The sequence below is a fragment of the Toxoplasma gondii genome, chromosome X (genome assembly GCF_000006565.2).
Source record: "Toxoplasma gondii ME49 chromosome X, whole genome shotgun sequence".
NCBI classification, from domain to species: domain Eukaryota; phylum Apicomplexa; class Conoidasida; order Eucoccidiorida; family Sarcocystidae; genus Toxoplasma; species Toxoplasma gondii.
The window spans coordinates 209,437-222,380 of record NC_031478.1 but is presented as its reverse complement, the minus strand read 5'-3'; the positions used below and the strand labels follow the sequence as shown (position 1 = coordinate 222,380).

Sequence of the window (12,944 nt, the reverse complement as noted above, 5' to 3'; positions counted from 1 at the left end):
GTGTGCACACATTTGCCCATAAACATGCACACACGTACATGTGGAAATGTGAAAATGGGTGTCCACATTTATTTGTGCACAAGTATTTAGATGAACAGGTAAGAATGCGTTACCATAAATATATATATATATATATGTATATATCTGCAAGAGAGGAAGGTCGAACTTTCGAAATGCAGGTAGACGCCCACCAAAAGTCGGCTGCACGCATGTCCAGCTCATCTCACCTTCGCGGCAGACTGCAGGGGCGTTGCCGTCTCGCTCAAAACGCGCACCAAAAGGCGCGACGGATCCAAGGGCATCGTCATATCCGACAAATCCGTTGTACTCTGAGAAAACGAAGCCCAGCGTAAAAACACGAAAACCGGGCGTATTTCATGAATATATACATATATATATATATATGTATATTTGCATGTATATACATGTATACACTATCTACGCATTATAGAGAGACAAATGCCGTGGTCACGCATCCGGCAAACAGGGGATACACTTCGCGAAGATGCAAAGGCGTATCCCTCGTAGCCTGCTGCGAGAGAAGTGAACGCTTTTCGACACAGATGAAAGTCGACACAGATGAAAGTCGACACAGAGATGGAAACAAAGATTCGAAGGAAGCCTGCGAATACGTAGATGTACTTGTGCACATCTCCACATGTGAGTGCATATGCGTGTATAGGTGGATGCTCATGCACTCACCACCAAGCGTTCGATTTCCTCTTTGAGGAATTTGCCTCTTTCACTGGCAGGCAGGATCTTCTTGGCCTTTCCACTCAGAGCAGCGAGCGCGTTCCAGAACGTGTACTGGCGCCGGAGCGCCTCGCGTCTTCCAGGGGGCAAGGCCAGGAGAAGAGCGAGCTGAGAAGGGAAGTCGAAAGCGGCAAAGAGAAAGCAGACATGGACGGGAGGCGCACAAGAAAACGAGCGGCAAGGCAAAAAGGGCACACAGAATCTACCTCGAGACCAGTAGGCATCACGTGATGCGACCACAGCAAAAAAAAGGGAAGCTAGGATACAGAGTGAAACACACCACAGCTGGGACCGGGACAAGCCACCGAAGAGCTCTCGATGGACATACAGCATTCAGCCAAAAGCTCCTCGCTGCCGGAAGCTGGTCAAGGGGAGAGAGGAGCCGGAGAGACGAACAAGGGTGAGAAAAGAGCTGAAGCAAAAGCACGAAGGAACAGCGAGAAGAAGGAAACACAGTCTCTACAAGAAAAGAGAGACTGCAACTCCTAGCCAGATGTTCACACTGTGAGAGAGGAGACTGAGAGCAGAGGGCGTTTGCATCCAAGAAGGCGAAAACTCGAAAGAACACAACCTCAGGAGGTCGAAAAAAAACGCCATACTCCATTGCACTGCTCTGCTTAGAACTACGGTTTCTTGATTGATGGAAAAGCCACACCCAGACAACTCACACGACACCGTTACCACGCGAGAGCGCCGGTTCTGCTCGGCTTATATCAGACGCGTTTCCATCGTTTTCCACCTCAGACTTTGCTGCATCTTTTCCAGCAACCCATTCGTTGGGCTGCTCCAGAAGATTCTACCTCGCGGCAGTTAACCGCGATAAATAGCACGGCTCTGAACTGTGTAAACATCATGGTGGCTTGGTTCCATCGCAACCTTTTGAGAGGCTTCAGAAACATGGCAATCTGGAAGCACCGCCCAGTCGATTCGAGATCCCTTCTCGCTTCCCTCCTTCACTCTAGAAACGTGAGGACACAGAGCAGTTCTTGTGTCAAGCAACTGAGGTCCACCGTTTCCGATTTAGCGTTGGCACACTGATTACACACATGTCAACGCAACATCAGTTTTCTGGAAGTGATCTGGAACGTTCAGGCTCGTGAAGTCACTGTCCAGCACAGCCTCGCGTTTGCCAACGACGCCGTTTTACGAACGAAAACACACAAGCCCCTGCGGCCACTGCCTTCACAGACCAGCCAAAAGGAAAAGGAACGTGCAGGGAATTCGTAGATGGCGATTCGTTCAACACCGGTACCTGCGGCATCCACCAGGCGGTGAGAGAAGACGATTCTCAGGGTCACCGGGGACGCTTCTTGGTATTACGTCAAATCCTAGTTTCTCGCTCTCCTCTTTTCCTATCCCCGTCCACTTAGGGAAATCTAAACAGCGTCCACCGTTCGTTTACGAAACATGGCCAGTTTGCCTCGCCACACAGACACGCACAGGGTGGTTGAAAACCCTCCCTGCTGTATGAACAGCACATGAGCTAAAGTAGCGCAGTCGGTGCGAAGTCGAAACTCCGGAGTTCACTCTGAGTCCTTGACTGTGGAAGCGTTTCGACAACCACTGCGTCTTCCACATTCCAACTGAACCGGACGTCGCCCCTGATGCCAACGAGAATCGACATCCTGCGTTTTGTCCACGTCAAGACGCCAGCTGCGTGTGAGTCAGGGATGGCGTCTTGGATCCTCACCTGGAGGCGCATGCATTTCCTTGCGAGTCGATCCGTCTGTCCAGGCGCAGCTTCCGCGGCGATTTGAAAGGTTTCTGACAGTCCGCTTCCTTCTCCGTCTTCCTTCGCCGCGGCGGCTTCGTGGAGAAGCAGAGCCTCCATCCCGCGACCTACGTCGACTCTCATGAGTTGAATGAGCTCCGGCAAGAGCGTTCTGTCTACGAGTGACGCAGGGTAGGACGACAGGCCTCTCGCTGCACAGATCCGGAGAAGAGAAATGAAGCCACCGGCGCTCAAGAGAGCAGAAGGCGAGGCGAAGGCGAGTGTGGCGTCGGCGTTCCTCACTGCCTCGGGATCGCGTCTTCCCCAGAAACGTCTTCGCTCTTCTTGTCTCCTCGACTTCTCCTCTGGGCGTTTGCGGCCTCGAAGGAGACTCAAGTCGCGCTGCGGCCTGCGGCACCTGCCAGCTTTGCTGCGGCTCCACCTCTGGTACCAGAGAAGAAAGCGGAGACACCGGTCGCGGGCCTCAGCTGGAGCTGGCCGCTGCGGCGCTCCCAGGGCGACGGCGACGGACGTGTGGGGCGCGAGAAGCTGCAGAAGAAACGCGAGTGGAAAGCGGAAGGCGTAGACCAGCAGCCGCGCGGCGGCAAAGAAGGCCGGGGGTACGCCACGGGGAGCCTGCCGGTCCTTGGCGCTCTTTCGGCGAAGGCTGGGCGCGGCTGAAGAAGGCGTCAACGCAGAGACAAGACCTGAAGTCTCTGCAGGAGAGGGAAAAGACCGAAGACCCGCGTACTGCAGGAGGAGTCGCGAGAGCAAGTTCGCAGAATCTCGCCCGCTCGTTGCATGCGCCAAAAAGCCGTTCAAAAGCGCGTCGCACGATTCCGCCTCGAGCAGGTGCCGCAGAGTCGAGCTGAGAAGAACGCAAGGTGAGAAGAGACACAGAGGCAAGAACAGGCACGCTACGCTTGGAAGCTGGAGCCATTGACCGTGTAGATCGCTTGTACGTTTGAAGGGAAGCAAACTGCACAAGCGAGAGCACGATCAGGCAACACAGTGTGGCATTTCCAGTATCCAGTGGTGACGTTCAACATATGCTCGCCTTGTTCCACCACCGAGTCCATATCGACCGTTCGGATCTGAAGGACAGTACGCAACGGCTCTCCTCAGTAAAGCGACACAAAAACTGTAAACGGTGCAGGAACATGTGGACGGCGACAGCCTGTCTACCGTCGTTTTTTCAAGATCGAGTTGTGCATCCCCCGTGAAATCGAGCTGGCAGAAGGGGTTTGCAGTCAAGCGCGTCGTCTCTGTCTACTCAACGTCGGTCTCTCAGGATTCACCGCCTTGGCGTATTTTTGTTCTTTTGTGTGCAGTCGCGACCCAAACAGAGCCTCCCTTGAAGAAGTCGACTTTCACAGACGCAAGGCATATAGAGAGACAGACATCGACATAGATGCATATAACAAGTGAGGCACAGAAGAGAAGAGACAGTGACAGAGACAGATAGATCCAGTTTGAAAGCGAAGAAGGAAAGTGAACATCAAAGCACATGACTGAAAGCAGCTCCCGTTGTGGAGAGCGATTGGTGCCTTCGAAGTTGAAAGTTTCGTTTCGTCCGTCAGCGCGTTGTCTGAAGTTTTGATCAGACACCCACCTTTCTCTGAGAACTTCCGGCGACCATCGAAATCTGTGCGCGGCCGCTGCTATGAGACTGAGGTCGGCACCTTGAAGAATCCAATCAAGGGAGAACTCTGAAGAGTCTCTACGCCACAAAGGGGTGCTGCGTCTGTCTTCGTCTCTGCGTTTCTCTCTTTCCTTCTCCCCTTCTCTCACCCCGCGATCGCTCCGCCTGTGTGTGTGCGTCTCGCCTTTTGTCTCATCCGCTGCAGACTCTCTCTCCTCAACTCTCACAGAGAGCGACCGCAAGGTCTGAGAGGGACGCCTGCGCCTGGAGCGAAGAGCAAAAGAGAGGCGAGACCTGAGCGGCTTCAGCCTCGCACTTTGAGCGTCGCTGTTTTTCACAGAAGTATCGCCGGCGAGTCCGGTCTTCCTGTTCAAAAGCAACCTCCTCACTCTCGTCTTCCCACCCGACCCTCGCTTCCTCAGCGTCTTCCACTTTTGTCCAAACCTCCCGCCTCGTCGGGGGTCGCTGTCTCCCCGTCGCTGCCACTCCCGATTTGCTTCGTCTTTATGGGCGCTTCGCTCGCTCTCGGAAACGCGCTCGCCCGGAGCTTGGTGCCGGCTCTTCGCGCCGGAACGGGTCCTCTCGGAAACGCTTTTGGTCGCCTTCTCCTCTCTCCTTTCGACGTTTCTGCTTTCGGGAGTATCCCCTCTGGGCTTCTCTCGCAGGAGCGAGGGGCGCGGCGCCACCCTCTGCAGGAGCGGCGACCGCGCGGCACTCCACGCTCGAACTCTCTCGACCTCGTCGTGGAGAAACAAGTGGAGGAGACACACAGGTAGGCGCACGGGAGGGGAGGAAAAGCTGGGGAAAGACGGACTGAACGCAAAGCGTCCGTCCGGAAGCCTCCCCTGCGCGTCCTGCCCGTCCGTTTGGTGCCTGTGTCTTCGCGGCAGCGGGAAGAGAACGGACGCGAACGAGGCCTCCGGACTCCTGGGCTTCACTTGGAAACCTTGCCACTCCGGCAGTTGAAAGACACACGTCGGAGCAGGAAACAAAGGTTTTCCTTGAACCGGTTTATCACTCAGAACTTTACGGTTCAAACCAGTCGCGGCTACGCTGCTCACGAGCTCCCTGCCGTCTCCACCTCCTTCCTTTTTCCGGGCAAAGCGTCCTTTGAGCGTTCCTGCCTCAAGCGAAGCTGGCGCCTGTGGCGAGCGGGCTGGGGTCGCCGGGGCCAACTGGCCCGTGGGGGTGTCGCCCCCGAAGAGGAGAAGAAGCGCCTGCGATAGCAGAAGGAAATGTCTCCTGGCGAGCTGGTCCTCGTCGTCGCGCTCTTGCATGCACCGCGAGGCAAGAGCGAAGAAAGCCAAGGAGCGAGAACAAGAAGAAGAAAAGCAGGAATGCACCAGCGAGCTGGGCGAAGCTCGCGACGGGGAAGCGGACAGCGGCGAGGATGGAGTCGGGGACGGTGGACTCTGTGTCGGAGAAGCGGAAACTGCAGTGAAGCGGACGACGGACGGAGGCCGGCGTAGATCTTTCATCATGCGCGTTTCCTCCTTGGTTCGCCCACGGTCCTCGAAGTTCTCCGCAAATCCCCCCGCGCCTCGAAACTCTTCCTCAGCGACGGGAGAAAAAAGCGAGAAGGAGGAAGCGAGGTGCAGGGGACAGTGGCACTCCGAGAGGTACAACTCGTCTGGGGGTCTCGTCAGAAACGCCAAGAGAGTCCTGATACCTGCTCGGGCGATGAACTCGCGACTGTGCAGGAAGAAGCAAATCCGGCAGGAACAACTCGTTAAGACGAAAGGTTCTGCTGCGCTGCAAGCTTCTGCGTCGAAACGCTCTTCACCCGTGACTCCGTTTTCTTCCAGAAAAGCCGCGAAGACGTCGGCGACAAGTCTGCCAGCGGCCGCATTCCGTCCCCCCGTGAACGAGCTGAGAAGAAAGGAGGCGAAAAGTGAAGGTTCTTGCGCCTCAAACACCGTGGATGCAAACCCCCACGAAGTGTCAAAGTCGCGCCGTTCGGCCTTCGAGTGGACGGCCTTCTCGCCTTTTCGTCGCCGGCCGCGGATCCCCTCATCATCGTCCTTCCGCCCTCGCCGTGCATGCAGAGTCCAGCTTGCTCGCCGCTCGTTCGCAGCAGCGAAGGAACGGGAAGGGAGGTCGAGAGAAGGAAACGCCTTGGAGCTTCCGGAGGAAGTCCTTCGCTTTCGTGACGACCAGAGCCGTAGAGGAAGCAGTGAGTGAGGGTGGGTCGCCGCGACCATGGGAGGAAGCAGAGGCAGAAGAAGCGAGGTGACGATGTCGGGATTGAGAGGACTTCTAGAGGTTCCAGGGACGCAGATCTCCACTTTTGGCGTCCAGAGAAAAGCCACTGCGCGTTCCGCTGTTCGATGAGCTTTCTCGTTCGAGTTTGAGAGTCGTTCCTCCTTCCTGCCGCCTCCTGACGCGCGTCGCATGCGCCCCGCGAGCCCCGAGCTGACTCGGCTCCAGATGTCTCTTTCGTCTCCGGACCACGCGAGGGGCGAGCTCAGCGCCAAAGGAGACACTTGGGTTGCCGGCGAGAAGAAGAGACGGATCTTCTCGTCGAGCGCGGCAGAGGCGAAGCCCGCGCCGTAGGGTGAAGGCAGCGGAGCCAGAGGCCCTCGGAAGGACTCAAAGAGAAGGAGAAAGAGGAACTGCGCTGCACATGGAGAATGGGAGGAACCGCTCGAAGACGATTGACCGGCCAGCTCCGAGAGCGGCGAGCCCCAACTGCGGAGTGCGTGTGAGCGAGTGGCGAGCAGGGTGAGGAAGTTGTGAGGTGGACCCTGGAAGCCTTGAGACAGAGAAGCGGAAGAAAGAAGCACTGCGGTAGACGCAGCCGTTGCGCAGACAAACGCCGTGTCCGCCTGAGACAGAAGGGCAACCGTAGGGGCCAGGAGCCTCCGCGACCTCTCAGAAAAAAAGGGAGACACGGCGGCGGACGGCTCGCATGCAGGTGACAGCATCCCTTCGCTCTTCGGTCCCCGCTTCCTGGCGCTTGCGTCTTCTCGCTCGCTCTCTCTGCGAGCTCCAGGAGGGCGAGACGAAACGTCCACCGTGTCTTCTCTTGGAACGAGAGACGCGTCGAACAGAAATAAATCAGGAAAAGCAGTCGGCATTGAAGGCCGCGAAGGCCGCCGAAAAACAGAGCGGAAAAACGTCTTTACTTTGTTCAGGGGACGCCTCGTTCCTCTGCCTTTTCCATGACCCTCGCGTCCCCTCACGCTCCCGACCACGGCGGCCACTGCGGCGACTGTGGCGCCTGCAGCGGCTCTCTGGGCCGCGAGAGTCGCGTAGAGCGTCGCGGCGAGTTGGGCGTCTTGAATCGGCGAAAGCGAAGCGTGTGGCGAGAAAAGAGGTCCCTTCTGCGTGAAGGACAGGAGCAGAGGCGGCAGGGGGTTGAGGCGCGAAAGGAAGAAGGAAGCGAGAAGAATGTCGCGATGAACCGCCTGGAGACGAGGCAAAACTCTGTGGGCGAAGGCCCCCTTGGACGCCTGAGTCACTCCCACAGAGCCCCAATAGGCCGCGACGTTGAAAGGCGACGGCAGATCGAGTTCTCGGTCATCCGCAGCAGCTGCAGAGGTCGCGGGGTTGGCGCCTTTCAGGCGGCTCTCCGTCGTCTCCAAATCGAGAATCAAACCGGCCTGCTGGCCAAGCAGCTCTGCGTGCATGCATCGCCAAGTCGCGGCAAGCAGCGAGGCGAAGAACGCGGTGTCTCCGAAGAGCCACTCTCGGAGAGCCTCTCGCTCTCTGGCGACTGAAGCGTCGACGCCTTCCAGACAGCAGCTCCTCTCAAACCGAGAGTCGTGGCTTCTCGCAGCGCAAGGCAGGTGCTCTCTTTCACGGGAAGCTCGAAGGTGCCTCGCTTCCCCGGCATCGCCCAACAACGAGCCGGCAGAGACCGGGAGACACCGGATTCTCCTGTCTCTGTCTTCCGGCCTAGGCGAAGGCTCCACACTTGTTCGGTCATCCCTGGAAGAGAAGGCAGACCGAGGAAACGACGCGCGCTCGCAGGTAAGGCGCAGCCACAGCCAGACAGGCAGAGACAGCTGTAAACCTCCAGGCTCCTGACTGATCGAGGAGACGGTCCGTACCAGCTCCAGAGCCCCCACAGCCACGGAGACCAAGTCGCTCGTGGACGCCAGAGAACGCGAAGGTGCAGAACGCGAAGGAGACAAAGAGGAAGAGGGAGAAGAAGGAGACAGGTCGATGAAGCCGGGGTGGAGACCATATGAATCTGAAGACGACAGCGATGTCACAGCGGCAGTCCATGCGCCGGCTGCTAGCCACAGCAGGGTCTCTCCAGGGGAGAGACGACAGGCGTAGTTCGCCAGGTCGCGAGCGTGGTCAGCGTTTGTGCGAGTCTCTTTTTCTTGTGGGAAGAGGGGTGGGAAGTCTTCGGCGTTTTCGCTTCTCGGAGAACTCGGTTTATGCACTTTTCTTTGGAGGCTGAAGCGCGGCAGTCGAGGGATAGTCGCCCTTCCATTTGCAGAGACAGTGTACGCCACCCGACGCCCCGTTCCTTCCTCTCGGCCTCCCTCGTTCCCTCGCGTGACGTCACTCGCATGGCCCTGATGTCCCTCTGCGTGTGTGTCTCCTTCTGGAGACAGTTGAGACGCATGCGTTGCCTGCTTGCCTTGCTTGGCTGCGGCAGAGGCCAAGCCTCCGTCCGTTTGCTGCTCCAGTTCGCCTGCGATTTCCTTCTCTTCCCTCGTATTTCTTCCGGTCTCCCCGCCTCCGCGCACACATCTCACGGCGTCCTGCGAACGGTCTCCTTCCTGGGCGGTGTCTCCTCTGCGGGACGAGGACGGGGAAGACGGGAAGAAGAGGCTGAAGAGCGAAGAAGCGTGGACCCGCAGCGCCTCACTCACCTCGTCTCTACATCTCTGCCAAGCCTCCTGCCTGCGTGCATGCTCGCGCTCTGCCGAAGATGAAAAGAAATCTCCAGCTTCAGGCGACCTCGGAGTGGCGCTGCAGACCTGCCGAGCTACAGTGTCTCCGCCCTTCTCCAGAGAAGAAGAAAGACCGGCGCGGCGAAGGAGTCCCGTCAAATGTTGCAAGACCGAGAGAGCCTCCTGAGCGTGGAGCGAGGAGACGAAGGCGAACGGAGGCCGTCCCTTCAGCCGCAGGCGGCCTTCTCGGCTCCTACACGAAGCAGAGCTCTCACGCTTCGCCAGCACCCCCTGAATCAGCAACGTCTGAAAGAACAGACCTAGCCCGGTTCCCGCGAGAGCCGCAGGCGCCACCACCGCCGGCGGTGCCGCAGAGTAGAAGCCGGCCGCAGAGACAGAGGAGACAGGAAAGGCAGGCGTCGTGTAGGCGTCGTCGCTCGCTGGCGGTCTCGCGGGACAAGAAGGGAGAGAAGAGCCCGGAGAGGCTGGCGAGGCGGCCCAGAGAGCGGCAGAGCCGACAGGGGAGAGAGATGAGCGCGGGAGAGGGTCCAAGGAGGTCTTTGCAACAGAGAAAAGAGAGTCTGCAGATGTCAGCTGCGGTGCATGCGCCAAGAGCACCTGCCAACAGACAGATGCGAGCATTTCTTGAGAGAAAACCGAAGTGGAAGCGACAGGCAGAGTCGTCAAAACGAATTCATCCACCAGAGCAGGTACACTTGATAACGCCGCGGGCAACGGCGATGACTCTTTTCGTTTCTCCAAGTGAAGACGCACCGCCTCACTTCTGTCTTCTTCGCCTTCGTTCCCGTCGGTAGGCAGCCTCCCGAGCCGCCCGCGTTTCTCTCCTCTCGCCCTCTCTCTAGCTTCATCTGTTCCGCGCTCCCCCGCGAAAAGCAAGCTGACCTTCTCTCTCTGTGAATCGCCTAGCGACGGAGAGGATCGAGAAAGAGCATGTCTTCCCCAGTCGTCGCGGACAAGGTTCTCGCGCCCTCGCTCCTCCTGTTCTTCCTCGTCCGACTCACTTCGCACGACCCCGTTCGCTCTGTCGATTCTCCCTGATGATGCAGGGGCCTTCCTCCACGCAGCGGCAGTTTGGTGGTACTGTTCGTTCAGAGTCAAACGTCTTCTCTCTCGCTCTTCCTCTCCACGCTCCGTTCCCTCTCGACTTCGCTCTCCAATTCTTCGCTCCCCTATTCTTCTCTCCCCTATTCTTCTCTCCCCGGTCTCCCGCATCGTCTGCCGGACGCAGGTCATGTAGGCGCCGTAGCTCTGCACGACGCGTAGGAGATCAAAGGGCGTCTGTGCTGTCGACTCCCTGCCTCGAACCAGAGCTGCAGAGAGAAGTTGAAGGAGAAAGGCCACCGCGAAGTTCTCTGAAGCCTCCTGGACGCGGCGCGCTTCTTCTCGCCTTCGCTTCTCTCGCTCCGCAAACGCCGCCAGCGCCTCCTCGACGCGGTCTGCGATCGCGGGCGGCAGCGACGCCAGGCAGAGGCTCCGACAGACCCTCGGCCCGGGAGAAGAAGGCCTCTGGTGACAAGACGAGGCGAAATGCACGCGGAACAACCGAACCGCTTGGTTCCTCGAAGAACTGGAGACACCGTTTTTGCCGTCTTTAAACAAATAGTAGACGAGATGAGGAGTTCGGGAAGCGGGGCATCGCGAAGGCTCCGAGAGCGGCACCAGGCGAAGCGACTCTCTGAAGGGACTGGCCGCCGTCTTGTCGCTCGATATGTCTTGTCGGTCTGGCGCCTCTCTTCTTCTCTCGTCCTTTCCAGCTTCTCTCGGATCACCTTCCTTCTTCTCCTCCTTCTCCTCTTTCCCCTCTCTCTCCAAGTCCCTACCACTGTTTTCTGTCGCGAGAGACAGACGCGCGTTGTTGCCCGGGAGGTCTCCACGAGGCTGTTTCACTGAGAGGAAACTCGGTTCCTCTTCTTCGCGAGAAGGGCAGGCGCTCGCTGTCGCTCGTCCGTCTTCCTTCTCTCCCTTTTCCTCCTCTCCACGCTCTTCCTTCTCTCCCTTTTCCTCCTCTCCACGCTCTTCGTTCTCTGCATTTCCTCCTCGGTCCGTCGGTGCTTGCCCGCACAGGGGAGCGCTCGATGCGCGGGCAGTCGGCGAGGCCGCAGAGAGGCGAGACGCCACGAGAGACGCAACGGCGCCGCGTTGTTCGGAGGCGTTTCTTCCGCTTTTTTGAGCCGAGTCTGCCAAGAGAGCAGCGGGAAGGAAAATCACAATGGAGGGATGAGAACAGAGCGAAGAATGAGATGAATCGGCAAAGAGCAGCTCTTCTCGCATGGCTCTCCGTTCTTTCGCTTCTCGGAGTGTCTCCGCAGCTTCCTGTGGCGCCGCCGCCTCTCCAGAGCCTCCCATGAAGCGCTCGCTTTCTCGCTCCATCTCCGCGCCTGAAAGGCCGGGAACGAAGGATGAGCATCGCCTGCATGCACAAGGACAAAAGGGATGTCGAGTTTCTCGCGCCTCCCGTCCTGCGAGGGAGGCCTGCGACTCAGATGAAGCCTCGCCTCCGCCTCCTCCAGCGCTCTCCGAGCTCGCCACCACGACGTCTCTCGTCTCGCGTTTCGCAGTCGTCGCTTCGTCGCTGCTGCGACTCGAGGACTCGGCCGGGAGCGACGAAGCCAGGGAGAGCAACAGTGACTCTGGAAGAGGAGACCCATCAGAGTGTTCACAGATCGGCGAGACCTGAGGCGATCCTGACGACGCCAGCGAACCGGTCGAAGGACGCGCCGCGATCGGCGCCTCTTCTCGCTTTTTCTCTCCCCTTCTTTTGAAGAAGGGAAGCGCTCGAACCTGGCAGGAGAGGCAGCGGGGGCGCCTCGGAAAGGGAGACTGCGGCGAAGTCGGCAGAGGCGCCGCCCCCAGCTGCCCTGGAGAAGAAGGGAAGAAGTTCTGAAGACTAGTCTGCTCGACTCTGTCTCCCTCGTCTCCGCAGAGAGCGAGATAAACAGCTGGGGGTGGTACATCTCCGAGAAGGCCCGCATCGGCCTCTCGGGGGGTATCGCGGGACTTTCCTGAAAGGAGAACCGCAAGGAGATAAAACAGAAGCGCGACGTTGTCACTCTCTCGGATCTTCGTTTGTATGCACTCGTTCCAGACTGCAAGGCCGAGCCGGTCGACGAGGAGACGAAGCGAGGAGAACAGCGACAGCAGCGAAGACCGCAGGACGCCCAGAAATCTCTCCTCCTCCTCCAGGTCTCGATCGGCAGCCTCCAGGAAGCCTCGCTTCTTCCCCTGCTCGCGCCTCCGTCTCCTCTTGCTCTCCACCCCACAGCTGAAGGAGGAAGAGGCACCGCGAACGCTCTGGAGACGCCGAGAGAGAGCCAGCGAAGCCGAGTCCGAGGCAGAAACGTCCACGCGAAGAGGCCGGGCAGACGCCGCAAACGGAGGCGGACCGGGGAAGAAAGAAGGAGGCATCGAAGACGGAGACGGCAGAGAAGAAGATGGAACAGAGAGAGAAGGCTCGGCAGGTGAAGGCAGAGACGATATTGGCGGAGGCGCCACAGCAGAGGCCGTGTAGTCTGTGGCGGCAGCGCCACTGGAGTAGGAGAAGCCGCCAGACGCCGACGCGGCCGAAGAGGAGGTTCGCTGATGAAGCAGAGAGATGGAAATGGGGAGACGGGTCGTCGCCCCCGGAAGAAAGTACGACGTCGCTTTCGAAAGGAAACCTGGGGATCTAGTCGAGGCTTCTTTGAGCAGCTGTCGCCGCCTCTTTGCGTCTCCTCGGGGGACCGGTGCTTCTTCAAACGAGGCTGCGACGAGCTGCAGCGACTCTCCCAGAACGGCGATGGTCTGCGAGAGAGAAAAGCTATCGAAGAAACATGCGCATGCAGTTTCGAGTCACTCCCGTTTTCCGTGGTTCTCTTCCCCTCGACTTCCCTCCCGCTCGTTGGTTCGAACCGTTGTGAAAACAACAGGCAAGCGTCCCTCTGTCTGGTCTGCCTTTGCCATCTCCGGACTCCTCTCTGCGAAGTCGTTT

At 58.5% G+C, this 12,944-nt stretch overlaps 1 protein-coding gene across 1 annotated transcript in view; it reads right to left on the bottom strand.

The window, feature by feature from the left end:
- TGME49_228690 (phosphatidylinositol 3- and 4-kinase) overlaps positions 1–12,944 on the bottom strand; it is a gene marked incomplete at both ends in the record, with an annotated part of 30,809 nt that overhangs the window by 4,392 nt on the left and 13,473 nt on the right. Inside the window, 4 exons of the mRNA XM_018780215.1 lie at positions 228–329; positions 703–861; positions 2,444–3,332; positions 4,077–12,757. Of these exons, the coding sequence (XP_018636110.1) occupies positions 228–329; positions 703–861; positions 2,444–3,332; positions 4,077–12,757 (9,831 nt within the window). The remainder of the gene's footprint in view (positions 1–227; positions 330–702; positions 862–2,443; positions 3,333–4,076; positions 12,758–12,944) is intronic.